At 51.6% G+C, this 24,457-nt stretch overlaps 1 protein-coding gene across 7 annotated transcripts; it reads left to right on the forward strand.

The window, feature by feature from the left end:
* The first annotated feature begins 2,381 nt into the window (after nucleotides 1-2,381).
* On the forward strand, nucleotides 2,382-21,477 carry LOC102569560 (uncharacterized). Of its 7 annotated transcripts, XM_019500910.2 has the most exons (16): nucleotides 2,387-2,550; nucleotides 3,120-3,234; nucleotides 4,182-4,289; nucleotides 8,808-9,159; nucleotides 9,388-9,612; nucleotides 9,841-10,077; nucleotides 10,342-10,494; nucleotides 11,018-11,245; nucleotides 11,622-11,849; nucleotides 12,144-12,302; nucleotides 13,146-13,262; nucleotides 14,201-14,428; nucleotides 15,315-15,548; nucleotides 16,007-16,174; nucleotides 17,133-18,101; nucleotides 19,554-21,477. In XM_019500910.2, the coding sequence occupies exons 4-16, from the start codon at nucleotides 8,814-8,816 to the stop codon at nucleotides 20,477-20,479; spliced, it is 4,218 nt and encodes a 1,405-aa protein (XP_019356455.2). In that variant the 5' UTR covers nucleotides 2,387-2,550; nucleotides 3,120-3,234; nucleotides 4,182-4,289; nucleotides 8,808-8,813; the 3' UTR covers nucleotides 20,480-21,477. The 7 variants fall into 7 exon arrangements, with proteins under 7 accessions (XP_059584448.1, XP_059584447.1, XP_019356455.2 ...); XM_059728459.1 differs by lacking the exon at nucleotides 4,182-4,289; XM_059728465.1 differs by lacking the exons at nucleotides 4,182-4,289; nucleotides 17,133-18,101 and having other exon boundaries at nucleotides 2,382-2,550; nucleotides 15,315-15,544; nucleotides 19,554-19,641.
* Nucleotides 21,478-24,457: the final 2,980 nt, after the last annotated feature.

Raw genomic sequence — 24,457 nt, forward strand, 5'->3', positions numbered from 1 at the left:
CAGGGTGCACAGTAGTGGCTTCACTTACAGAGGGATTCCCTTCTCCAGTGAGATTTACCTGCCACCTTGTCAGCTTTGTAGAGAATGAATTCCAGCTGTGGAATGATGATGTCTTAAACATCACCTACCCCAAGTCACATGAGAGTAGGGGAGGGGCTGCTCTCATTCTGATTCTGAATCTATTCTGCTCTAATTCACCAGACTTGCTCCCCTACCCATCCCTCTCCCCTCTGGAGAGAACCCAGACATCCTGGTTTCTAGGCCCCTGCTCTAACCCATTATATCCTCCTCCCCTTTTAGAGCTGGAGAGAGCCCAGGTGTCCTGGCCCCCAAGCTTGGGCCTACTCTATGCCAGCAGACCCTGTTCTTCTCCCAGAGCTAGGACAGAACCCAGACATGCAAGCTCCCAACTCTCTTCCACCTCCCCTGGCTCTAATCCATGGGACCCCACTCACCTCTAATAACTGGGAGAGAACCCAAGAGTCTTGACTCCAAGCCTCTACTACTCTAACCCATCAGACCTCACTCCTCCAAGGAATGGCATGTCCTGGGTTGTGTGTGTGTCACCCCTGTATGCAATAGACCCCTCAGTAAAAGACTAGAAAAGGGAATCAAGACTCTGGGCTCCATCCCAGCTTTGGGAGGAGCGCAGGCTATAGTGTATCAGAGCAGGGGGGAACTGGGTGCCCAGACACCTGGGTTCCATCCCCAGCACTTGAAGGGGAACAGCACTGGCGACGCGTAGGGGGTGTACGTGGGTGCACATGCACCCTCTGGAATTAGCGGTGCACCCCTGCAGGCAGTCACCACTAGCCACCCCCACCTCCCTTGCCACCAACACCACCGGTGATGTCTGTGGGTGGTCCCTGATTGCCACTGGCCACTGCCGACACTGCCAGAGGTGTCTGCGGGTGGTCGCCGACCGCTAGTCGGAGCTTATCATCCCCCCGCTCCCCACCGCCAACACTGCTGTGGCTCCTCACTCAGCCTGCTGCCGACACTGCCATGGCTCCCTGCAGGTGCTCCCCACTTGCCACCGCCACACCCCCACCACTGCCGCCAGCAGGCGATCACCGTGCCCCCCCAGCCTCCAGGGGCACGCGTCGTTCATGTGCCGAGGGGTACATGGCATGGGTGAAGACATAACAACTGCCATTTCCTGGGTGAGCCCATAGGTCTGTCCTGCCCAAGCCCTCTGCAGCCTGCGCATGCCTAACCTGGATGTGGCAAAGGGGGCAGGGGGCAGGGGGCAGTGGAAAGGCAGCACCAGGCGCCACCACAAAGTTCTCTGCCACATCCAGGGCATCACCAAGCTGGCCAACCGCCACCTGGCTGGCTCTGGCGGTGTGAAGCACATCTCCAGTCTCATCTATGAGGAGACCTGCAGAGTGCTGAAGGTCTTCCTGGAGACCGTGGTCTGTGATGCCGTCACCTACCCTGAGCAAGCCAAGCACAAGACTGTGACCGCTGTGGATGCGGTCTACCCTCTTGTATGGATTTGGTGGCTAAACTCTCAATACCAGCACTCCCTGTGTCACACAGTGGCAGAGAGTGGATGCCAAAAGGGATCGTGAGATGTTTATGACCAGCGGGTTTTTCCCCTGTTCCTTTCCCACTTGCAGCCTCCAGCATTTAAGGTGGGGGTGGGCAAAGTCTGACCCACAGACAGGATCAGGCCTGCAGTGGACTCCTTTCCCCACAAGCCCCTGCCCACCTCACTGCAGCTAGTTTCCACGGACACCAGCCTGAGCAGTGCCAGCGGGGCGCTAGTAGGGCGGGGAGCTGCTCGGGGCCGGAGCTGGGATTTTGCTATGGTGACCTTGTGGTCCAGAGCTTCATAGACATTTCATAGCCATTTCGGGCTGGAAAGGACTTTGGGAGATCGAGTCCAGCCCCTGAACAGGAACAGCTGTAATCCGCTCTCTGCACACCACTGGCTGTCCGGGGCACCAGGCAGTGGATCCCAGCTCCAGCCTGCACTCTGACTGCTGCAAGAACCCAGCCCTAGAGCAACTCCCGCCCAGCCGCGTGCCCTGCCAACACTGCTCCGCCCTTGTCCGCGGAAACCCTGGCCCCACACTGCCATGGCCCCCCACTTCTGGGGTCTTCATGGAAACAGGCTGCAGGAGGCGGCCACCATTTAGCCCAGGCCCGACGTAAGGTCGAGGACATCCCGATTTGGAGGCTGTGCCCCCAACTCCTGTGCTCAACCGCTCAGCACGCAGGGCCACGGGGACGGCAACACGTGGCCGCGAGGCGGCTGGGGCTAAGCAGCCTCCTGCCTCCCGCCCTGCTCTCCCTTTCCGGGGACGAGCCATTCCGCCCCAGGGCCGCTCACGACCCCGCACGTGGCCAGGCCCCGCCCTGTGGCCCAGGCGCTCGTGTCACAGCCGCGTCCGAGCCCGGCCTCAGGCGCCGCCGCCTGGCGTCTGTTTCCAGGCAAGGCTGAGCCCGCCCCGCCCACGTGGGTGACACGGGGTCTGGCGGAAACGAAAGAGAAAGGAGCGAGCGAGCGGGGCGGGGTGGGGTCTTTCGCCGTCTGCGCTGCAGGTAGGAGCCGGCGCTCGGCCTCGCCTCGGTCCCTAGCCCGTGGCCGGCAGCGCCCCCTGCTCTCCGCGGGGCCCTCCGGAGTCACTCCGGGTCGCGCGGGATCGGGGTGGCGGTGCCCTCCGCCCCGCGGCTGCCCGGGCCGACCTGGGGCGGGGGAAGAGCCCCACGCTCCCTGACGCCTGGCACCCAAGGGCCGGGACAGGGTCCCCTTTGCTCCGAGGCCGGTTGTGCGGGGGCCCTCCCCTGCCTCAGCAGCACCCGCTGCCTGGCTCCCGGGCGCCGCCCCGCTCGGCACCTCTCCTCCCTGCCGCCAGCGTGTGACGAGGGGCCTCTGCCCCGGCCCCGCTCGGCCTGCACCCCGCAAGCCCTGTCCAAGCAGTCCCCTCCACCCCCGGGACACCGAGGCGGACAACATCTCCTGTGGGACCCACCGGCTTGAACACACCAGCCCCCTGCATGCACTGCTCCCACGGGACACCCACACCCTGCTGGCCTAGTTCCCGGGTTTGTAGTGGCAGTGATTCAGGTGTTTGCTATAGACTCACAGCACTCGTTTTACCTCTCTTCAGAGTTGCCTGTCACCCTTCTCCACGGGCCACATCTGTACAAATAGATCCGTTAGAGCTACAGGTTTTATTAGGAACATTTAGTAATGGCAGATCACCTTTGCCCACAATTGTTTCTGTAAGTAGCTTTCTACAGGTTTTTTGTGAATACTGTTCTACAACTTTTGTATATTATGTGATGATTCTAAATTGTGAGGGTTGGGCTAGATCTGTGGTTTTCAACCTGTAGTCGGCAGACCCCTGGGGGTCCACGGACTGTGTCTAAAGGGTCAACAAAAGATGGCTATGAAAACAAAGTTTCAGATCCTAGATATCACATCTGCTTAAAGAACGTTGCCTGCCTACATACTTAGACCAACATGACTACAACCAAAAACCCAGATCCTAGAAAAGACATTTAGGGGTCTGCAAATGAAAAGGGTTGAAAACCACTGGCCTAGATGACCTCCAGGGGTCCCTTCCAGCCCTAGTTTTCTGTGATTCCATAATATTTATCATTGTGTGCTGCCTTCATCTGTAAGTGGTAATACAAATAAATTTGAAACAAAAGTACAGGTAATTATAACTATTTATTAACTACATTGTAGTTTGTATAACGCCTTTAATCTAAACTGTTAATATTAAAATAAGCTCTAAATAATTCTTTATAACAACACATTTAATTATGAATTATTTTGAATATTATAAATTTGCAAATAGAGACATACTACCTGGTTCTGTTGTTATCATTATTTGTGCACAGCACATCCTCGTTCTAACAATCCCTTTTTGCCGTGGCCTGAGGAAAGTTCATTAAAGAAGTGTGTTTACACTAAAGGCGTCAATAATCAGTTTGCTGTATCATTCCTAATGATAGAGCTGTGTCTGCTGTGGGTATTGTTAGAGGCAGGGAGTAGCTGATCATTTATATTCTTGTATATAAAATACATCATGGAAAGTATTTGTACTCATATGTATTGGGGATTCTAGCCCAAAGTCAGACTAATATGAGAGGCTACTGCAGCACGTAGCTCATGCAAGGCCCCAGCTTGCCTCCTGCCAAAATTCTGTTCTCATTCCTTTTAGGTGACAAATGTCTCTGTTTGGGAGAGTCTGAATAAAGACTATTCTCAGTCCCCCAGTAGGTTGATCCAGTGCTTTGCTACCTACCTCTTTCACCAACGTGTCCTCCAGGTTGGTCCCGGAAGAGCCATTTCTTAGATCAGCAACAGTACAGCCTACCATTAGGCTGATGTGTTCAGTTATTTACCTCAAATGATTATATATGAAAGAGAGATTGTTAAATGTTTGAAATTATGCATAAATAATTACAGATTAAAATACTGTAAGTATAGTGTGTGTATATGTAACGTATGCATGTTTATATGTATTTGTGTGTGTGCATGTATATATATGTAAGTGCTTATATATACACAGTCTGTTTCTTTCTGCTATTTATTTGTGTGTGTGTGTGTACTTGTACACACACTATCTTTCTATATCAGCAGTGCTACACCTACAGCCTGTGGGCTGCATATGGCTCAGAGCTATATCATCTGGCCTCCCCAGAAATATGTTACGGGGGAGCAGTGGCAGTGTTAATTGCCATGGCTCTGCCCCATGCATTACACAACAATTAGCCTGAGTGCAGGCTGAATCAAGCCAATGCTCAGGGCTAGCCCATGGCCAGATCTGGCGCACAGAGCCAGTAGTTGGAGTCAGTCTGCAGATTGGCCCTATGTACCAGGTCCAGCTGCAAACTGACCCCACTTGCCAGCCAAATCAACAGGGCTGGGTTGTTTGGACATCATTGATCTTTACTAATCTATTTGTGTGTGTGTGTGTGTGTGTGTGTGTGTGTGTGTGTGTGTGTGTGTATTAGGGAGTGCACCAGTAAAGATTTTCTTGGCCGATACCAATAGGTGTTGATTAACCAATCGTATTGGCTGATGCTGATCCGATAACCTCTACTGAGTAATAGTGCAAGGCATTTTAAACTACTGGCATCAATAAATATTTTTTTCATTTGTTTTGCATGTGTAACATAAGCACGCACACGCCTTCTGCTTGCTCTAGCCCTCAGTGAGGAAGGCAGTGACTGTCTTATTCCAGTGCATGTCACACTCATGCCCACGGCTTGTACCTGCAGCCCCGCTTCCTGTGCAGCCTGTGTTGCTGTCCCAGGTGGGCAGGTTGGACACATACAGACAGCAGCACCAGATACGTTTGGAGCCCCAGAGCACACTGCTGCCTCAGTGCCAGTGGGCCCCGTGCAGCCAAGCTCCCATGGCCGCCAGCGAGAAGTTACTTTTGCAAAGATGCCCGGTGCCGAGTGAAGCGAAATGTCCCTCACGTGGCACCTTACCACACCCAGGCGTAGCCCAATATCTCTGCAGCAGCCCTGGCACTTGGGTCCCTGCGGCACGCGCGGCATTGCCATGGCAGCAGCAGCAACAGCAAGAGCTGGTAACGGTCCCTTTGTTGCTGATCCTAGTGCCCTGTAACTGCTCCCCAGCACCTACTCCTGCTGCTTGCCAGGACCTGCATTCTGCTGTGGGCTCAGGCTGGTGGCTGGGCACAGGGACTGAACTACACTCGCCACAGGGTGCTCTGGGCATGTGGCTGTAATTATCAGCTACAATGACCAAAAAATACCAGATAGCTGATAACATCATTTCTCTTTTTATCAGTACCGATCCAATAGCCAACTGTTATATCAGTGCACCCCATATATACACACACATACACAGTATATATATAAAAAAATATTAAATTAGCATGTGTGTGCATATATGTATATACACATATACATATATAATGTAGCCATATATATGGATACATTAAAGTATAAATTATATGAAATCTATAACATTTTTTTTATTTATAATTACATGTTATGTTTTTAACTATTCCTGTTGGGTTAGCTGCTATATTAACAATGCTATGATGCCATTGGTTTATAAGGTTGAACATCTTTTCTGTGCATAGCTGAATTGTGAGCTAGTCTCCCGTGATATCTTGAAGCTAAGAGGCATCCCTGTGCCCTGCAGAATACTTTTTAAAACCAGTTTAGCAAAGGGGGCTATTCCTCACCCTTGGTGATTCACATACGTGAGATCAGGGTGTCTTATTTTTTGTGAGATTTTGGTGTTCCCCCTCTCAAGTCAGCCAGATGCACACATGAGGAGAAGCTGTATATCTGGTGCTTTACCCTTCTGACCTTTTTGCTTCTGAAAGCAATGGATGGGTGTTGATGGGTCCCATAGAGCTGCTTATTAGGAACCAGCAGGGCATGAATGAGGTTGGGGGAGGTTCTATTTTAGGTGCTGCAGCCCTGAACAGGCCCAGGGATGTGGATATGGGTTCCCTTAGACAGGTCACGTGGCATCAGCACTGTGGCCTGAGGAGGTGCACTGGACTGGTGCTCAGGGGATGTGGGCGCTACCCTTGGCTCTGCTACTGGCTGGTGGCAAGATGTGGGCTGGTTAGGTTCCCCTACTTCTCCCCTATGCCTTGTGTCATGAACCCACCTGAGAAGTGGGAATGATTTTGGGCTATAGAGCATCTCCCACAGAGGCATCTTTCCCAAGTTTGATGTGATTGACCTTGTGTTTGGTTTCATTCAAAAGCCAGTAATAAATTGTATTCATTTATATAATCCTGATCATTGTATGGATTATGTTCTATTTTGTTATGCTGCCTATATATATCTTTATGATTTGGGGTTGTCATTTAATCAAAATTTAGAGCCAGGCCTTTAATTAAAAGCTGTCCTTTTTAGAGGCACTAGTAAGGTCAGCTGAAGATGAGGTGGGGGCTTGGGCATCCTTTTAGGGTGCCCTTAGGTTGCACTTGACACAATGGTCCCTGACTGCTTGATCTTAAAAGTCATCAATCGCCATCACTGGTTCTGACTCTGAAGCAGAGCAAGTGCAATTATACTTTCTCTTCTGCAAAGGATTTTCTTGGTCATCCACTTCTGGACTGCACCTGCAGCACCATCTTCTGTAATCTCTGGCATTTCTCTTCCAGCTGCTCCTTTTCTGCCTTGATCTGTTTAAAAGGAATCCAGTTCCTTCACCCTGGACCCTGAGCACTGCTTCTCTGAACAAAACCGCATCCAGGTCACCCACTCTTAGGTCCTAACTGAATATTCTGGCTGCTTGTACTGAAAGACCTTGTTTATTTTGTTTCCACTTGTAAAATCATATCCCATGTATCAGCAGGGTCTGTTGTAAACTGCAGCACGTACTCTCTGCACTGCTCAGTTATAGCATGTAAAAATGCCTTTCAGTATGCCTTATCCCCCCATTGCAGGTGTTGTGTGGGAGTTGTTCAAAAAGTTCACCACGTAAACAGTCTGTCTGCTGCCTCCCTGGGTCCTAATTCTGGGATCACCCTGATATCAGCCAGTTCAACCACAAGTGATCTAACGTTAAACAAATACTTGGAAAAAGCTGTGGCTCCTCCCATAGCTCCTCCCATGGTTAATATTATTTGGGCTTGGGGCCATAGGGAAGGTCCTAGAGCCTTTTGCACTGTCAGTCAGTCCTCTGGTGATAATTGGTGCTGCTGGATTAATTCCACCTCTGTTAAGACCCATGCTACAAATATATTAAAATCATCAGGGGCTACCTGTCCTCAAGCTTTAACCATGGATTCTACCTCTAGCACTGCTGTGTGCTTTTCTTCTGTGGTTAGATGATGCACACTTCCACAAGGTCACCTTTCAATTTTAACAGTGACTGGTTCTGATGGTTGTGCTGTCTCTTTGGTAATAGGACTTTCTGGAGGATAGTATTGTAGTGGGGAAAAGAGAGTGAGAAAGTTTGTCTGATTTTGTGTATTCTGCCTCAAAATTTATGCATTCAAAATCTTCTGTATAATTCTTCTCTCCTATAGAATAAATATTTTTGTTATTTGATAACTTACTGTGTGTCTGTAGTAAAGCGTGGTCTTGGCATGAGTGATATTCCAAGCTGGCCCCTTTATGGAAGGGGGGAACCCAGAATTTATTCCCAACCCAAAGGGAAATTACCTGTAGCAGCTGTGGGGTCTAGGATGAGGGCTGAGGCTTGTGGGGATAAGGAGTTATCCCAGTGCAAACCTTGGTCCACTCTTTAGGACAAACAGTGGGACAGCAGAAAGAAACTGTGAACGTACCAATAAAGATTTTCTTGGCCAATACCCCATTTCTCCAGACAGAAGATGGGGCTGGTGACACTGATCTCCTTCCTGAAGCACTTGGGGTCTTTTATGGCAGGGGGAGCTAGTCAGGGACTCCTCTATCTTTAAGTTTCTGTGCTAGGGAAACCTCAAAAGTGGAGGAGAGGGGAGACAATGAGTGTTTGTCCCAGCCCAGGGCTTGTGACCAAGAAAGGAGGTTTGTTTCAACTTGCAAAAAGTGTAGTGAGATGACGAGGTAACAGTTGGTTACTTCTTCCTTCTTGGTCCAAAGAGCCAAAATAAAATGCGGGATCAGTCCTGGCTCCTAGCCCCTGCTGCTCTAATGCACTAGGCCCCGTTCCTGTCCCACAGCTAAGAATAGACTCCAGGCATCTGGTCTCTTCTGCTTTTCTGCACAGTGGGAACCTCAGGTCATGACCCCCACTGTAGTGGGCTGACCCCCTGCCCTTGGATGATCTGTCTCCACTCCTTCCCCCATAACTGAGGCCTGTTTGTCTAAACCCATCTCTCTGTTTCTTCCTGCAGAACACCATGACCCAGGAGGCTGTGGCCCAGGTGGCACTGAAGGCTGCACTGCTGCAGGTGCTGGAGCAGCACCCTGTTGACTTGCCCCTGGGTGATGTGGCTGGGGCCTTCCACCACCTGTATGGCACCCAGCTACAGTTCAGCTCCACTGAGGTACTAAATGCTCTGGGGGATGCTGTAGAGGTGATGGAGCTGGGCTCCAAGGGGCCCCTCGCTCGGGGGAATCTTGTCATTGACACCCACCTGGGACAGGCTGGAGAACCCCTGCTGGGGACCAGAGCCACCTCCCCCATGGAGAGTGATGGGACCCCCAGCAACTCGGACAACAAGGAGGAGAAGAACAAGGGCACAGGTAGCGACACCCACCTCTGCTTTCACCACTAAGTCCTATCCCCACTTGTTGTAACCCTCAAACCACATTGCCCCCACAGAGGAGGGAGAGAACCCAGGAGTCCTGGCCTGCCTCCCAGCGTGTCTAACCCACCTAACTCACCAGACTCTACTGCCCACAACATAATGCCTCCCACGCTGCCCCCCAGTGGCACAGCACCCTTCACTCAGCTCTGCCTTCTCCCTGCAGCCTTCCACCAGGCCGGCATGTTTCTTGGCCAAGTCCTGCGGGGCTTCCCCTGTGGCATGACCTTGCGCAGGCTGCACCACATCCTGCAGACAGAGGGGGTCCTGCAGGACCTGCCCAGGCACTGGGACTCCTTGGAGTTTGTCTACCTCCTATTCCATGTGCCGGGAATCAAGCTGTGGGTACCCAACAATGGCACGGAAGTCGTGGCCTACCGGGCAGTGCCAGGTAAGTGGGAGGAGGGAAGGGCAGGAGTTGTCCCTGGGCTCTGCAGGCAAAGGCACTTCTCCCAGTGTGTTGGCCTGGCCCTTGACCACCCTGTAACTCCCCTTGTGGAACCTGGGGAAACTGAGGCATAGTGAAGGGAAGAGGAATTGGGTGAGATGGGAGCCAAGTGCCCTGGCTCCCCAGTTCTCCAAGCCAGTGTGTGGTACTGACTCCTCCATCTTCCTCCAGACCCTTCAGCGGTCCAGAGGCTGGTGCATCTGATCCTGGGATATTACGGGACACCTGGAAGCTGCTGGACAGTGCCAGAGCTGGAGAGCTTCATGGCGCAGACATACGGGCTGGATTTGGAGGGCTACAGCCAAGAGCATGGCTACAGGGGGACTGTGGACTTCCTGCGCTCCATGCCTGACCTTGCCCTGCATACCCCACTCTGGGGGGGACCCTACATCCTCCACCTCTATGCAGGTAGTGTGCATCCTGAAGACCTGGGCTGTCTCCTGGGTTTTCACAGCTCTTCTATGTCCCCCTGGGCCTAGTATACCCAAGGCTTTTCTCTAGGCTGGCTCTGCTGCCATAGTGTGTTGAGTGTCCCACTCCTATGCCAGGGGAGCATTGGAGTCTAAGAGAGATGCCCAAGGCCATGCAGGGAGGCTGTAGAAGAACTGATCCTGCCTCTAGCCCCTACTCCAATCCAGTGAGCTTCATCCTTTCCTCCTCTTCTGCTCCCAGGACCTACCTTGTCCCCCACACACATGATTCCACCACCCCTCAACATTGAGCCCCTGTGTGAGATCCTGGCACCTTCAGACCCTCAGCCCTTTGAACCCCCTGTGTCAGCACAGCGCCTGGAGACCCTCTTCCTGAAGCACCTGGACCAAGGCGGTATGTTCCCAGATGGGGAGAAAGGGGCTGAGGGCTTCACTGCACCTCATAAAAATGCAAAAGAAATGAAAAAAAGATTTATGAGGTAAGCTATTGTGAGCCTGAGGTGACACAAATCAGCAGGTCTCAATCAATGACCTTTAAGGGCAGGGGGGTTCACCAAAATCACTTGCATTAGGGCTGCTATCACCATGAGAGCCCATTCCCTTTCCCCAGAGTTGAGGTAAGCCCAGGCATCCTGGCTTCCAGCTATAACTCACCAGACCCCACATGCCTCCCAGAGCTGGGGGAGGACCAAGGCATCCTGGTAAGGATTTTCACCATGTTGCTCAGGGATGTGACACCTTCATCCTGATGATTACCCCGACATGGACTCACCTAATAGTCCCCTTGCTGCTGCTAGTGTTTTCTCCAAGTGATCCAGTTAGTATAGGCCAGCTCTGCTGTCACTGGGGTCTCTGGGATGTGGGTGGCTGGGTGGGACCATGTCCCACCCTGACATACCCCTTCTCCTTGCACTCAGCATTGGACAGGGTGCTGAGCCTTCTGCGAGATGGGCTCATGGAGCACCCTGGCGGCCTGGAACTGGGGGTGCTGAAGAAGGCCGTGAGGAGGGGCCTTGGTGTCGACCTCGAGGACCTGAGCTGGGACATGGGCTTCCGGGGCACCCTGGAGCTGCTGAGCAATCTGCCAGGTGTCTGGGTCTGGGGGCCTGAGAAGGGGGACCACTGCATCCTCCACATGGAACGAGGTATGAGGGAACCCCTCACTGTGGGGGTGGCCCCTGCTGGCAGGGTGGGACCTGCACACTGTGGGAGACAGATGTGCTTGCTGGAAGTGATCACCCAAGTGTCTGCCTATCCCTTCTAGGACCTAGTGAACATACGTCCCTGCAGGAGGGGATGGGGACCCATACACTCAGTGCACCTCTCCACCATTCCTGGTCTGGGGCCCCACCTGGGGGTGGGAGAAGCGTCCTACCAGGCTGGATGCAGCTGCCCAACTGTGGGGGGGTCCCCTGAAATCCTAAATGAAAGGCCTGGTGCAGGGAGCAGGAGGAGGGCAGATGGGTTTGAGGCTTCCTGGACCCAATGCAGACCCTGTCTCTCTCTCTTGCCGGGTCCCAGGCCTGGATGAGGTGCTGGCACTGCTGGCAGGAGGCCTGGTGGGGGCTCCAGCAGGTGCAGAGCTGTGTGAGCTGCAGGAGGCTGTGGGAATGGAGCTTGGTGTTGACCTGGAGCAGCTGGGCCGCGACCTGGGCTATGCCAGCGCCAAGGACTTCCTCACCCATGTGCCTGGCCTCCAGCTCCAGGACCCTGAGAGGGGCAGCCACTGTGTGGTGCAACTGCAGAGAGGTAGGAGGGGGCTTGTTTCCATCTGTCTGTCTGTCCTATTCAGTGCAGTAGTCAAAGCCCTGTTGGGTCTTCAGTTGGACATGCAAGGAAGGCATGGCTACTCAACCTACCAGGCATTTAGCTCTGGACAGAAAGTGGAGTTGGGATAGAACTGAGGTGCCTGGCTTCCAGTCCCCTCCACTGCTTTCGCCCACCAAACCCCACACCCTTCTAGAGCCAAGACATAATCCATTGCTGTGCCCCCAGAGGTGCCACTGTCCCTTTCCAGTGACCCTGGCTCCATCCCTCTTCCAGATTTCATCTATGACCCTGCAGTGGTGCAGAAATATTCCAGCCTGGACCCTGGCCATGCAGGGCACAAGAGAAAGAAGCCATGGCCTGGGCACCAGGAGCCCTGCTGTTGCTGCAGCCAGGGGATGGACAGTCACAGCAATTGGGGTGACATGGACTCTGGTGAGAAACAATGCGCCTGAGCAAGGAGAATATTTGAGCATCCTGACTGTATCCCTCCCCTGCTGTAACCTGGCAGTGAGCAGAGCAAAGACTGGGCTGAGACAGGAAGGGGGAGGAAAAAGAGCAAGGAGGGAGGCATTCTCTTCCCCCACCCCCCAACACCACAGCCAATAGAATTATGCACAGTCATGTGGGATCTGATAGAATCACAGTGAAACGAAACCAGAGAAGGGGAGAGTGGGTTGCAGCTGGGGAGTGAGGATGGCTGCTCCTGGGGCCAGATCCTGGACCAGGACCAGAACTGGCTTCAGTCCTGATGCAGCCCAGGAATGCAGGTAAGAGCTGGAGCTGCATCACAGCCTCTTAGAATCAATACAGAGTCAGTCCTTTTTGTACTGGGTCCCCAGATGGCAAATGGTGAATCTCTGGCATCTGGCTCAGGGAAAGGCAGCTCTGAGCTGGGGACAGGCTGGGCATTGGGTGTGGAGGAAGCACTGCAGGCAGAGAAGAGCCAGACAAAGCGGCAGGGGGGAGGGGTTGACCATGGCCTCTGAGGCTAAGCAGAGTGGGGTACAGCATTGCAGCTGGGGACTACAGTGTGTTGGGATGGGTGGATTGGAGGTGACCTGGGGTGGGAGAGAACTGCTGCATCTCCCCCTGCCCTATACCCCACTACATTGGGGAAAATATCCACCAACTCCTCCTTCTGGTGCTTAGAGGCATCTGAACCAAGTATAGCACAGCCCTGCCCTGCCATGAGAGTCACCCCCTCCCCCCTGCAGGATACAGCACAGCCCATCCAGCCTCAAGACCAGCATAGAGACCTCCTTATTTCTTTTGTAGGAGTCACCATGGATGTGCCCGTACCCTCTTGGGCCAAGCTCAATGATGCCCCCTGTTCCATCCAGCCTGCCTGCCTGGATCCTGTGGAGACCACCCAGCTGGCAGGACCAAAGCCAGGTAGGATCACTAGATTTGGGTTCTTTGGCCTACACTGATAAGTTGGATACCTTAGCCTGGGGCCCAGCAAGGCAGAGGCAGGCCCTTGTGCTGTTACTGAGGCCCCCTCAGTGTGTGGGTGAGGGCTGGATGGGGTCAGAGAGAGTTGAGCACCCCACTGTCCTAGTGCATTGCTACCTTCTCTTCCCCCCCCACTGTGACACAAGTTTGTCAGGTCTCAACCTGGCTTCTAACAAGGCATGCCCAGGTCAAAGTACTATAAACAATGCCCCTTCAGCAGGACAAGTGAAGGCCAGATAATGACATGGGGAACTTGTTTTTAGTGGAACAGGACCGCCCCCCCTCCATTGCCCAGGCTACGGATACTGAACTTGTGTGTGTTCCTTGTGGAATGGGAAGGACAGAGGAGAAAAAGGGGATGCATGAATGAGGAATTGGTGAGCATCTTGACAAGGGGCAGGAGAGGGCTGTATATATGAGGCACAGCAGCAACAACAGTTGAGTGGCTGCAGAGATGTCAAGGTGGCACACTGGGGACTTGAACTCACAACTTGGGCTATGTTAATGGGGATTATGCTCCTTAGACAAACATCCATTCAGCTACCAAGGACCCTGGCTACTTAAAGATGGTCGTTCGCTGCCTACCTTCTCTGCCCCCTCTCCAAGGCCTGATTTGCTTCTAACCTGTTGCCATTTCCCAATAGCAACCCCCTCTTGGGGGACATAGGCTTGTCTGGACACACGGGACCTGTACCCCAGTGTGCTTTGTTCCTAATACTAGGGAAGTGGCACTCTCCATCATAATGTCCCACTGGGGCTTTAATGCCTCACACTGGTCTAAAAGCCTTTCCTTCCTACCATGCATCACTCCCTGCATCCCCATTTCTTTGCTATCCCCAGGCAACCCCCACAGATGCTAATGTCTCTTTTCCCTTCAGGCTTGGGCCAATTGTCAGCGGCCATCCTGGAATGTCTCCGTGGCTACAGCAGTGGCCTGCGAGTGGAGACACTGAAGAAGATGCTATGCCAAAGACAGGCCATGGACCTGGAGGATTTTGTGAAATATGGCGGGTATGGGAACACTGTGGAGCTGCTGCAGCAAGTGCCTGAGGTCCAGCTTCTCTTCCCTGAGAGAGGGGAAAAGTGCCTGGTCAGACTGAAGACAGGTAAGGTGTCATGGGAGCCCTGGCATCAGCCCCTCTGATCTGATGCACCAGACCCCACTCTGCTCCTGGAATTCAAATAAAATCCAGGTGTCCTGGCTCCCACACCTCTCCTTTCTAATCCACTATACCTCACCCTCTCCCAAAACTCCACCTTGTACCCTTATCAGAGGTCTGCTGGCCTGCTTGCCTTGATGTTTCCATAAGTTTAGTCTTATATGTGACTTGAACCTCACATCAGATGACTAGAATCCAAGTCTCCAACCTGGTTTTAGGCTGCAGCATGGCTAGACTATGCAGCGAGGATTTTCTGGCCTGTCTGACTGCAGTGGATGGAACTCAGTACTTTGCAGATCCCTTCCAGTCTGCAGGCGCCACTGGTTGAGGAAGTGAATCCAAAGGCCAGGAACAGACTCCCAGTTCTAGCGAAGGGATGGATGCATTCCAGAGACATCATGGAGACTGGAGCTGTTCTGTGGTTCACATGCCCCTGCTCTGGTGCTGCCTGCTGCCCCCTGCATTCTCCATTGAGCACAGTCTGGTCAAAAAGTGCTTATAAAACTGCTCATTATGGAACCATGCAGTTGGTGGGGAAAAGCTGGAACCAGCAGAGTGGGTGAGACTCACGGAGCTGGCACCTTGGCCATTGGGGAAGGTTGATCTTCCTGCTGCTGCTTCTGAGGCCAAAAGTCTCAGAGATTAAGTTCTGTCTCCTTCTACAGGCCCTGGGAGGCAGACAGCAGCCCCAGCGTAGGGCACCTGGGGGCAGGGAACAGCTGCAGGAGGGGGGCCCCCTGCCATATCCCCATCCTGTCCCCTTGGTTGTGTGAAGGTGGAAGTGCATCCCTGAGCATTCAGTGTGTGAAACCATTCTGTCTCCTACCTCCAGACCTGGATGTGTTGGAGGGGCTGATCCAAGATATTCTGACCCCCTTTCCCAGTGGCCTGCGGGTCAAGAAGCTGAAGGAGATACTGGTGAAGAAGCATGGGACTGACCTGGAGTGCTGGAGTCAAGACACAGGCTACAGGGACGTGGTCTCCTGTCTGAAGGACATGCCAGGGCTCAGACTCCGTGCCCCTGGGAGAAGCAACAACTGCCTGGTCCAAATCCAGAACCAGGCAGGTATGGAGCATGGGGGGCAGGGACAGGGGAGGTGATGATGTCCAGAGCAAAGTGTACTGTCCATGGGCAGACAGAAGAGGTGGGAGGGGGGAAACCTCTTCCCCCCACTCCTCTCCCAGGGCTGGGATAGGACCCAGGAGTCCTGATATCCATCTTCCCTGGGTACCAGTGAATCACGCTTCACAACTACGTTAAGATTTGGACATTCACTGTCAGGGCATCCAAAATACTATAACAGATGTTTGGAGTCCCCTGTGGGCCTTGGGGCAGAGAACAGCATACACTTCTGCTCCCTGGTGGTATGAAACTCATGGTGCAGCAGGTTGGGAGTGTAAGTGCACCAGAGGATGGAGGTAAGGGGCAGAGGAAGGACCACCCCCCAACCCACCCCACCCCGCTGCCGCTGCACATCTCTTGTTCTTTGTGACCAGCTGATCCTGTCCTTGATCTTTCCTCAGCTGTACCTGTTGTTTGGCAGCCATCTTCCAGTCCCCCGAGCCCTCCCATATCCCTGCCAGACACGGAGGATCTACCCAGAGACATTTGCATTGACACTAACCTCTCATCCTCCCCAGGAGGCCCCATCCTCCAGCTCATGGTAAAGTCTAAGAGCAAGAAGCCACAAGGTGAATCCACACTTCAGTATCAGGGGGTGGGTGACAAATGGTTGGAGATCATGGAGCTAGAGGCAGCCCACATCCAGGGTCACCAGGATTGTTGACCCACCCCTACAGCAGGATGGGGGCTGGCCCCCCCCTAGAACGGAAAAGCCCTGGCCTATGCCAGCCAAAACTGGGTCACATCCAGTGCCTTCTAGAGAGGAAAAGCCCTCTACCCCAGCCCCAAGCATTGCCTATGGTGTTGGGTGGCCACACAGGGCTATGAATGTCAGTCAGTCTCTCGCAGGCATCAGTGAAGTCTCAGCATCACTCAGAGCTCTGCTGGGCAGTAAAATCCAGTTGAGCGTGAGGTTGCGGAAGGCACAGGAGCTCCTGCAGGAGAGCCATGGGCTGGACCTGGATGCTTCCAGGGCTATGAGGACATGTTGCCCTTTGCAGGACCACGTGTCCAGGCTGGAGTGCTAGTGCCCCAAGAAAGGGGAGGACTGCATCATCTGGCTGTCTGAATACAGCAGGATTGGGCAGGAACACCTGTCATTAGATCCCAGCCAGAGTTGGGAAAGAACCCAGTTATCCTGGTTCCCAGTCTCCTTACTCTAACCCACTAGACCCTACTCTTCTTTTGGAGTTGGGAGAGAACTTGGGAGTCCTAGCTTTCTTCCTGAGCCCCACTTGCCACCCAGGGTCCATCCTGTGCTGTTGCCATTCTTTTGTCCTCTGTAGAGTCATTGCCAGGAGCAGACCCATATTTCTGGAGGTCTGAAATCCCAGTCCATAGGGCACAGCCCTGGAACAAAAACCCAGATTTATTCCGGTGCACTCTGGGAACAATCTGGAGTCAAGTGCCCACCACAGCGCACACTGGGATACCCCTGCTCCACTTCATCCAATAGCTTCCCCAGTGGCCTCTGCTCCTTTGTAGTGTGCCCTGCCTTGATGACACTTTCCCTTCTTTCTCCTTCAGGGAATCAAGAAGATTCTGGACTGTCACCCTCTGACAGTGCCAAACCCTTGTCCAGCCCCAAGGGGCACCTATCCAGTGCTGCTTCTCCAGCACCCCCTGACAACTGCTGGTTCAACCCTCAGCTACCCAGTACCACCAAATCCCTGGCCCAAGAGACCCCTGGTGCCCCTGCTGTGCAGGGCATGCTGAGTGAGCAGCTCCTACCTAATGCCCATTTGCCAGCCTGGCTCATGAACTCACCCCAGTCAGCTGGCACCCCCTTAGGCCTCCGAGTCAGCAAGGATACCCAAGGGCCTGGTCCTCAGCTGGACAGTGCTTCCTCAGGCTTGAAAGTAAGCAAGGAAACCCCAGTAGGTAGGGCCCAGCTGGACAGCCCTCCCCAGAGTCCATGGGCACACAAGGAGTCCCCAGGGCCTGGTGCACAGTTAGTCAGTGCATCCTCAGTCCTGAGCATGAATAAAGGGAGAAAGTGGTCCAGCACCCAGCTTGATACCATTCCTTCAGGCCTGAAGACTGGAAAGGAAACTCAGAGGCCGACCACTCAGCTGCATCGTGCCCCTTGGGGCCCTTGGGTAGAGGAGGAAACCCAGGAACAAAGGGCCCAACTGGATAGCACCCCATTGGGTCTATGGCCACAGGAAGAGACCAAGGTGCTTAGGACCCAGCCAGCCAGAGCAGACATGCCTAGAGCCAACCCAGGCTGTACCCCATCCACCCAACCCCCCAAAGACCTGGCAGAGCTGAAGCAGAATGTGGCCAGCATCCTGGCCCAGCATCCCCAGGGCATATCTGTCTTCCAGTTCCGGGCAGCCTACAGTGCCACTTACCAGCACCCTCTGCCCTTGGGTCCCGCGGCCTCAGCCAAGCAGCGGCTGGCAGAAATGCCTGATGTGGTGAGGATCCAAGGGTATGGAGTCCAGACACTGCTGCTGCCTGTCTCTAACAGCAACTCCACAGGCGGTGATCCTGGTATGTGTCTGGGATGGAGGCAGCTGCCCTGCTTGGGGCATACAAGCACTGTGGAGTGCTGGGGGCAGTGGTCTTAATACCCAAAAGTGGCATGCCAGGTCAGGGAGATGCGTCATTTGATGGAGGATATTTTGGGCTGTGCCATGTATCCATCCATCAGGGCATGAACGATCAGGGCCCCCTCAAAACAGATTCTGGGGTTCCTTTGTGGCCAGTAGGAATGGGACCTGCCACTGATACACAGAGGCCGCGTCTACATGAGCAGCAGACTGTGCAGTTGTTACTGTGCAGTCATTTAGTACAGGCAACCACCGCTCAGCGCTCTTAATTGGTTCCTGAACAATTGAGCATTAAGTGAAACAAGCATTAAGCAAAACTGAAAGTATTTGACGACCCAAGATGGCGACCACAACTGTTTTTAATGACCCAAGATGGAGACTGCAAGCATTGTAACAAAACTCGCTGAGCGCTAAGTGAAATCGGGTATCAATTTCAAATGAGCATAATAGCGAAATAGTGTTAAGTGAAACAGCATTAAGTGGGGGTCGCCTGTACTTGCATAAACAAGTACTAAATGACAGTAATGTTCCCGCATGGTTTTTTGCTGATGCTACTGCGCAGTAGCTTGTTACTACTGCACAGCAGCATCGCATCACAGTTAGTGCCCCACAACAGTACTGCACAGTGGCGTCTCATATAAACATGGCCAGAGACATGTAGCTCCGTATGGCAACATGCACAGGTCACCCCAGTCTGGAGACAGCAGTCTCACTAAGATCTGTTTCTGCAGCAGGATGTGTCCCAGAGGGCATTGTTAGTAATGTGCTGTTTGCATCTGGCACTGTAGCCCATGGCATTATGGAAAATGTCTGGTGCTTTCCAGATTTCCCTGAAGCAAATGTACTCAGTGCCACAGGTGGGATGTGTCCCAGGATGTATTACAAGCAGTGTTCTTTGTCCCTCCTCAGAGCTGAGGCAAGACGGGTAGAGGCCACCTAGACATATCCCAGAGTTGACCACTGTCTTATCAAATGGGCATAGCCCACAGGAGGGCATAATGGGAGGTTGGCACCCTCTAGTGCAAGGGTCATCAATGTTTTTGGGCAGAGTGCCCAAAACACCCGCAACCTCAACTTGCTGGCGTGCCAGGGGCAGATGGCAGAGAAGCCGCAAGGGCCCAATCCTTGTTGGGGCAGCACAGCTCTGGCCCCTTCCCTGCCGTCTGCCCCAAGGCATGCATGCTGTTTTGACTACGGATCCTATTGCTGGTTGCTAGGAGGGTTCCTAGCTGGCTGCTAGCCTAGGAAGCTTCTAGCAATTAAATTTGTTGGTGCAGATGTTAACGGGCAGGGCTTGGCTGTGAGGTTGGACAGGCCCAGCCCAGTGGGGGGAGCTGTCCATTTTGATCTTCCCTGTTACTTAATTGGTATTCATTTGGATTTGTTTCTGAAGGTTTCACCCTCTTGATCCCAGAAGAAGCTGCTGATCCTGTTGGAGACCCTGACAAACTGGCTGAGCCCCCACCTGTCCTGGCCCCACAACCCCCAGCAGGCCCACAGGGGCCTGAGTCCCTACCTGCCCCCTGGGCCCTGCCACCCACTCAGGCTGTGAGACCCAAAGCTGCCCTCAAGAAGCCTGATCTGGTGCCCAGTGCTCCTGTGATTACCATGGAGATGGAGCCCAGCAGCAGCTCATGGACCCCAGCCCAGACTGAACTTCTCCCTGTCGTGGATGATGCCAGCTCAGCCTCTCATCCAGTTGTGTACCCTCCACTCCAGCAGATCCCATTACCTGATCCCATCTCACTGCCTTCATCCCTGCAGCCAGCCAAAGATGTGGAAGCACAGATCCCTCAAGCCCAGGCCGAGCCAGTCCAGCCTGCATCTCCCACCCAAGGCCTCCCCCATCCATCTCCCAGGGCTGGTCCAGTCTATAGAGTCTCAGGGCAGTACCAGGACCCTATGGGCTTCCTTTTAGATCCCAGCCCTGATGTTTGGCCTTCCACTGAGGATGTTACCATCCCAGTGACCATTGCAGGCCCAAGGGCCGAGGTCAGCCCCCTCCCTACACCAGACACCAACACCTTTAGAGCCCCGAGGGCATACTTAGGCCCCAGGCAAATCTGGTTGGAGAACAGGCTGCCTGGCCTGGGAGCAGTATACCATTCTTCAGAAGCCTTTCTGTACCCCATTGCACCCACTGCTTCTCCTCAGCCCTCCCCCACACACAGCAGAGCTGAGACCGAAACACGCAGGACACCCTGTTCCATCGTGGGATGGGATGAGCCTGAGGTTTGCCCGTGTCCGTCTTGGACAGACATGGAGGCCCCGCAACAGCCAGCTCAGCCACACAACTCTGACCGCTGCATCATTCTCTAGTGCTGCTATCCTGCAGTGAGCCAGAGCCATCAATATACATGCAGCTCTGGAGTAGAGCACACCTGGTCATGTCACAACACTTAGGGATACAGTGTTGCTGTCTGAACAGTAAAGGACTTGATGAAAGATGCTTCTCTTATATGCAACCTTTCCAGAGATGGGGACATGTCTTCTGCTCCAGCATCTCAGATAGGATATGTGCCTGACCCCCTAAGGGACTGGTATGTGTATCCTCACCCTGGAGTTCCTTTATGTGATACTATGAAGATCCTTTGAGGGAGCTGGAAACTTTGGGCCTAGAACTTTTAAGAAACGGCTACTGATTTTTATTTTATGTGGGATGGTTGGGGTGGGAGCTAGTGGGAAAGGGTAGGGTATTCTCTAATTCAGAACCCACCTGAAAATGGGAATTATGTGGCCTTTATCCAGTCACTAAAAGTTGGTAGCCACAGGCTGAAAACAGCCATCTGCAGAAGTCTCGGACAGCTTGCCTGCTGGTTTTTCATCTTCATTTTTTTTAATGAAATCCTACTATATAGGTTTGATTTTGAACAAATATTCCATGTGCATCTTCACTACCTGGCTCTTCTTCACAGAAGTGATTTGGGAATGCTTTAGGAGGCAGATCATGGACTGAGACCCCCAAATTGGAAGGTGTTATACAAGCAGAGCAAAAAAACAGTCCCTTCCCCAAAGGGTTTATAGTCTGAGTGGAAGACCAGGCCCAGCAGAAGGATATAGGCCACCCCCAGAATACAAGGACAACGCAGGGATTTCTGTGACAAATAAGCCTGGTTAAATGGAGCTGATGGGAACACTTTGATAAAAAGTCTTCCATGGTAAATTAAAGATTTTTTTCAAGCACCTAGAAAGGTCTGTGTCAACTGTGAAGTTCAATAAGGGAAAAGGTGAAACAAATTGTTCAAAGCTTTGCTCATGCTGGCACTGTTGAAAAGGATTTTGTATTTGGCCTTGAATAATAAAATATTAACAATGGATATTTCATATTTTCTTGTGTCGACAGCAAAGCAGTATGGTTGTTCCACTTTGCATCACATTTACATATTTATATATTTACATGTATTGTAATATTACTGGGGGGGGTGTAAAAATTAGACATACATGGATGACTTTACAAACAATATTTATAGGAAAGCAAATTACTCTTTAAAAAAAATATGCTTGTTTCTTCTTTCTCTGCCAGCTTGTCTGCCTGCCTTTCTGCTTAGGTAATTGCATCTTTTTGTCACACTTCAGCCTTATCAAAGCAAAATTTCTTTTTCAGTGCATTGTTATTTTAATGCAAATATTCTAATTGCCTCATTTGAGTATTGCCTACAGTATATATATGTAATAGTTTTCTGAGGCTGGACATTATCAGTAGTAAGGATTTTGAAGGTCCTAAATAGTGGTGCTTTCATTCTGTGGGAAGTCTCAAACACTTGAGGATTTTGTTTCCTTTTGGAACAGATAGTTTCAAAAAATGTCCATCTCAACACAAAGAGGTTTTTTTTTTCCCCTGGGAAGAATATCAAAAAGGAATCAAATGGAACAGGCAGGTTTTGTGCAGTGGTTCTGTCCACACTCCAAAAGCGAGGTTTTCTCAGACTGGCTTGGCTGACCTGAATTAGTCAGCACAAGCTCAAAGAGCAGTGAAGACAGCAGCTTCGCTCTTAATTCAGATCCTTTCCGTTTCAAGCCCAGCCTCCTGTATAGCTGATCTTTATGTACATGCTGCAGTGTCTCCACTGATATTTAGTCCCACTCATGAACACCCAGTCTGCAATGTAAAATTAAGTTAGGAACTTAAGAACAAAATGAGAAGAGGAAAGTTTAAGTCAAGTATTTCTTGCCTTCATGGATGCAAAGTCTTCAATTACGTCATCAAATTTATTTGCAAGTGCCTTCTCCACTGAGAGCATGATCAAATGGTTCAACCTATCTTCCCCGATTGATGACCGCAGGTAGTTCTTAATAATCTTAAGCTTACTAATAGTGCATTCCTTGGATGCAACAGAATCTTGCAAGGCAACGAGCATTCTCAAGCAACTGTATATCTAAGGGAACACAGATTCTATACCTTTGCCATACATCCGGTTGAGAAGCTCAAGTGCAGTGCCCATGGCTCCTCCAGAATGCACAAATTTGATTCTTTCCTGATTTTGTAAAACAGGTATACTTCTTGCAACTCATCCATATTCACATCTTGTGGGTATGTGGTGGACAGGGACTCCGCAAACTTTGCAATTTCTTCATCCTCTGCAACAGCTGGTGGGTCAAGTATGGGTGAGAACAAGCTTGAGAGTTTCCCCATGGCCTCAGCTAGCCTTCAGAGATCTGAGAGGAGCATATCCGTGGCTGTGATGAATACTTCAACCCTGAATTTATCTTCAGGGGAAAAGATTGCGTATTCTGTATTGGCTGGCTCACCGTGGAAATGCTTCATCCTTTGGATTCTTCTGTGTTCTCTTGAATTCGGTGGTGATACCTAGCCCCTCAGCGATAACCTTAGCCTCCATGAGAAGACTTGGCCAGGAATCATTCAACCATTGAATTTCTTCCAGGAGGCTCTTGACATGTTGCACCCCTTCTTCCATGGTAAGCTTGGATCCTTGGACAAGCTTGCTTCGGATACTGATGAACTGCAATATCTTGCACCACACTGTAGTCAGAAGGATGAACTCAAAGGATTCCATCCACTCAATGGGACCTGAAACATCAGCCTGGGTTTATGCTGTCAAGTTCAATTCTTCCTCAATTTTGGAGAGAGAATCCAGCATCCCTTTAGGATTTTTCACAAGGGGGAAAACAGCATCAATTCTCGAGCTCCATCTAGTTGTTGACATGGAGTGAAGAGAGTCCTGCAGTTTCCTGAAGAATTTTCCATCTTGCAGGACTGAGTGAAAAGACAGTGTACAGCCTCTGTGAATTTCCGAAATATGTTTTCACTTCAGGGCTCTTCTCCAGGGCATGGGTACCACATAGGTTCAGAGAGTATATACTGCAGGGTGAAAACAATGCCTGAGGATTTTCATCCCGTATCCTAGTTTTCACACCCTGGTATTTCCCAAACATATTTGAAGCACTGTCATACCCTTGGCCTCTACACTTCTGCAACTCTACCTTACACTCCGCCAGTACTTTCTTTATCTGCTCCACGATATCTACTCCTTTCTTTTTATCGCAGTCCACCATTTTCAGAAATTGTTCCTGCACATCCCATTTTCCATCTTTTTCATGTACGCATCTCATGATAATAAATACCAGCTGCTCAGTATGCAAGACATCAGGTGTCCCATATACAAATATTCTATAGTAGTGAACATTTCTCACATCCTCAAGAATTGTATTTAGTACTTCCTTGGCACACCTCCAAATACTCATTCTGACTATGCCAGGACATGTAATGTGCTTGCATTCATTCCCCAGCCATTCAATGCTCCGTAACAGTTTCAAGGTGGCAGTTCAGATCTTGATTGTATTTACTGATGAACTGTACAGTAGAAAGGAAGAACCCGCAGTCATCATGCTCTAGGGTAAAATGTGATCCTCGGAATGGCATATTTCGCTCTGCCTGAAACAGGGTAACATCAACCAGACCTCACAACACTTTATGCCACTTTTCCTTCTCTGAATGTATACCAATTTCAAGAGCATTATCAATGGCTCCTTTTCCACTAAGAGCATTTGCAAGATCTTTCCACTGTAAATAATGTTGAAGATGACCAGAATTGGTGAAGCTCAAGCACAGATCCAGAAATCAGATCAATTGTCTCATTTTTCTCATTTGATGCTATGTCTCCTTCAGCTTGCACCACCAAACCTGGCTCATTTTCACATTCTCCTGCTACATCACTGCTTGCTTCCTTTGTGATGTTTCCATGATCAGAATATTCTTCATCCCTACAAGTGATGTGCCAGCTGCATCACCTGTTCCACTTCCAACTTCCTTATTTCTTTTCACCACCCATCCAAACT

The sequence above is a fragment of the Alligator mississippiensis genome, chromosome 5 (genome assembly GCF_030867095.1).
Source record: "Alligator mississippiensis isolate rAllMis1 chromosome 5, rAllMis1, whole genome shotgun sequence".
NCBI classification, from domain to species: domain Eukaryota; kingdom Metazoa; phylum Chordata; order Crocodylia; family Alligatoridae; genus Alligator; species Alligator mississippiensis.

Coding starts and splice junctions, on each gene's coding strand:
- LOC102569560 (XM_019500910.2), top strand. CDS start 8,814: ATGACCCAGGAGGCTGTGGCCCAGGTGGCACTGAAGGCTGCACTGCTG. Junction 13,263..14,200: donor GCTGGCAGGACCAAAGCCAG/GTAGGATCACTA, acceptor TTTTCCCTTCAG/GCTTGGGCCAATTGTCAGCG. Junction 16,175..17,132: donor TAAGAGCAAGAAGCCACAAG/GTGAATCCACAC, acceptor TTTCTCCTTCAG/GGAATCAAGAAGATTCTGGA.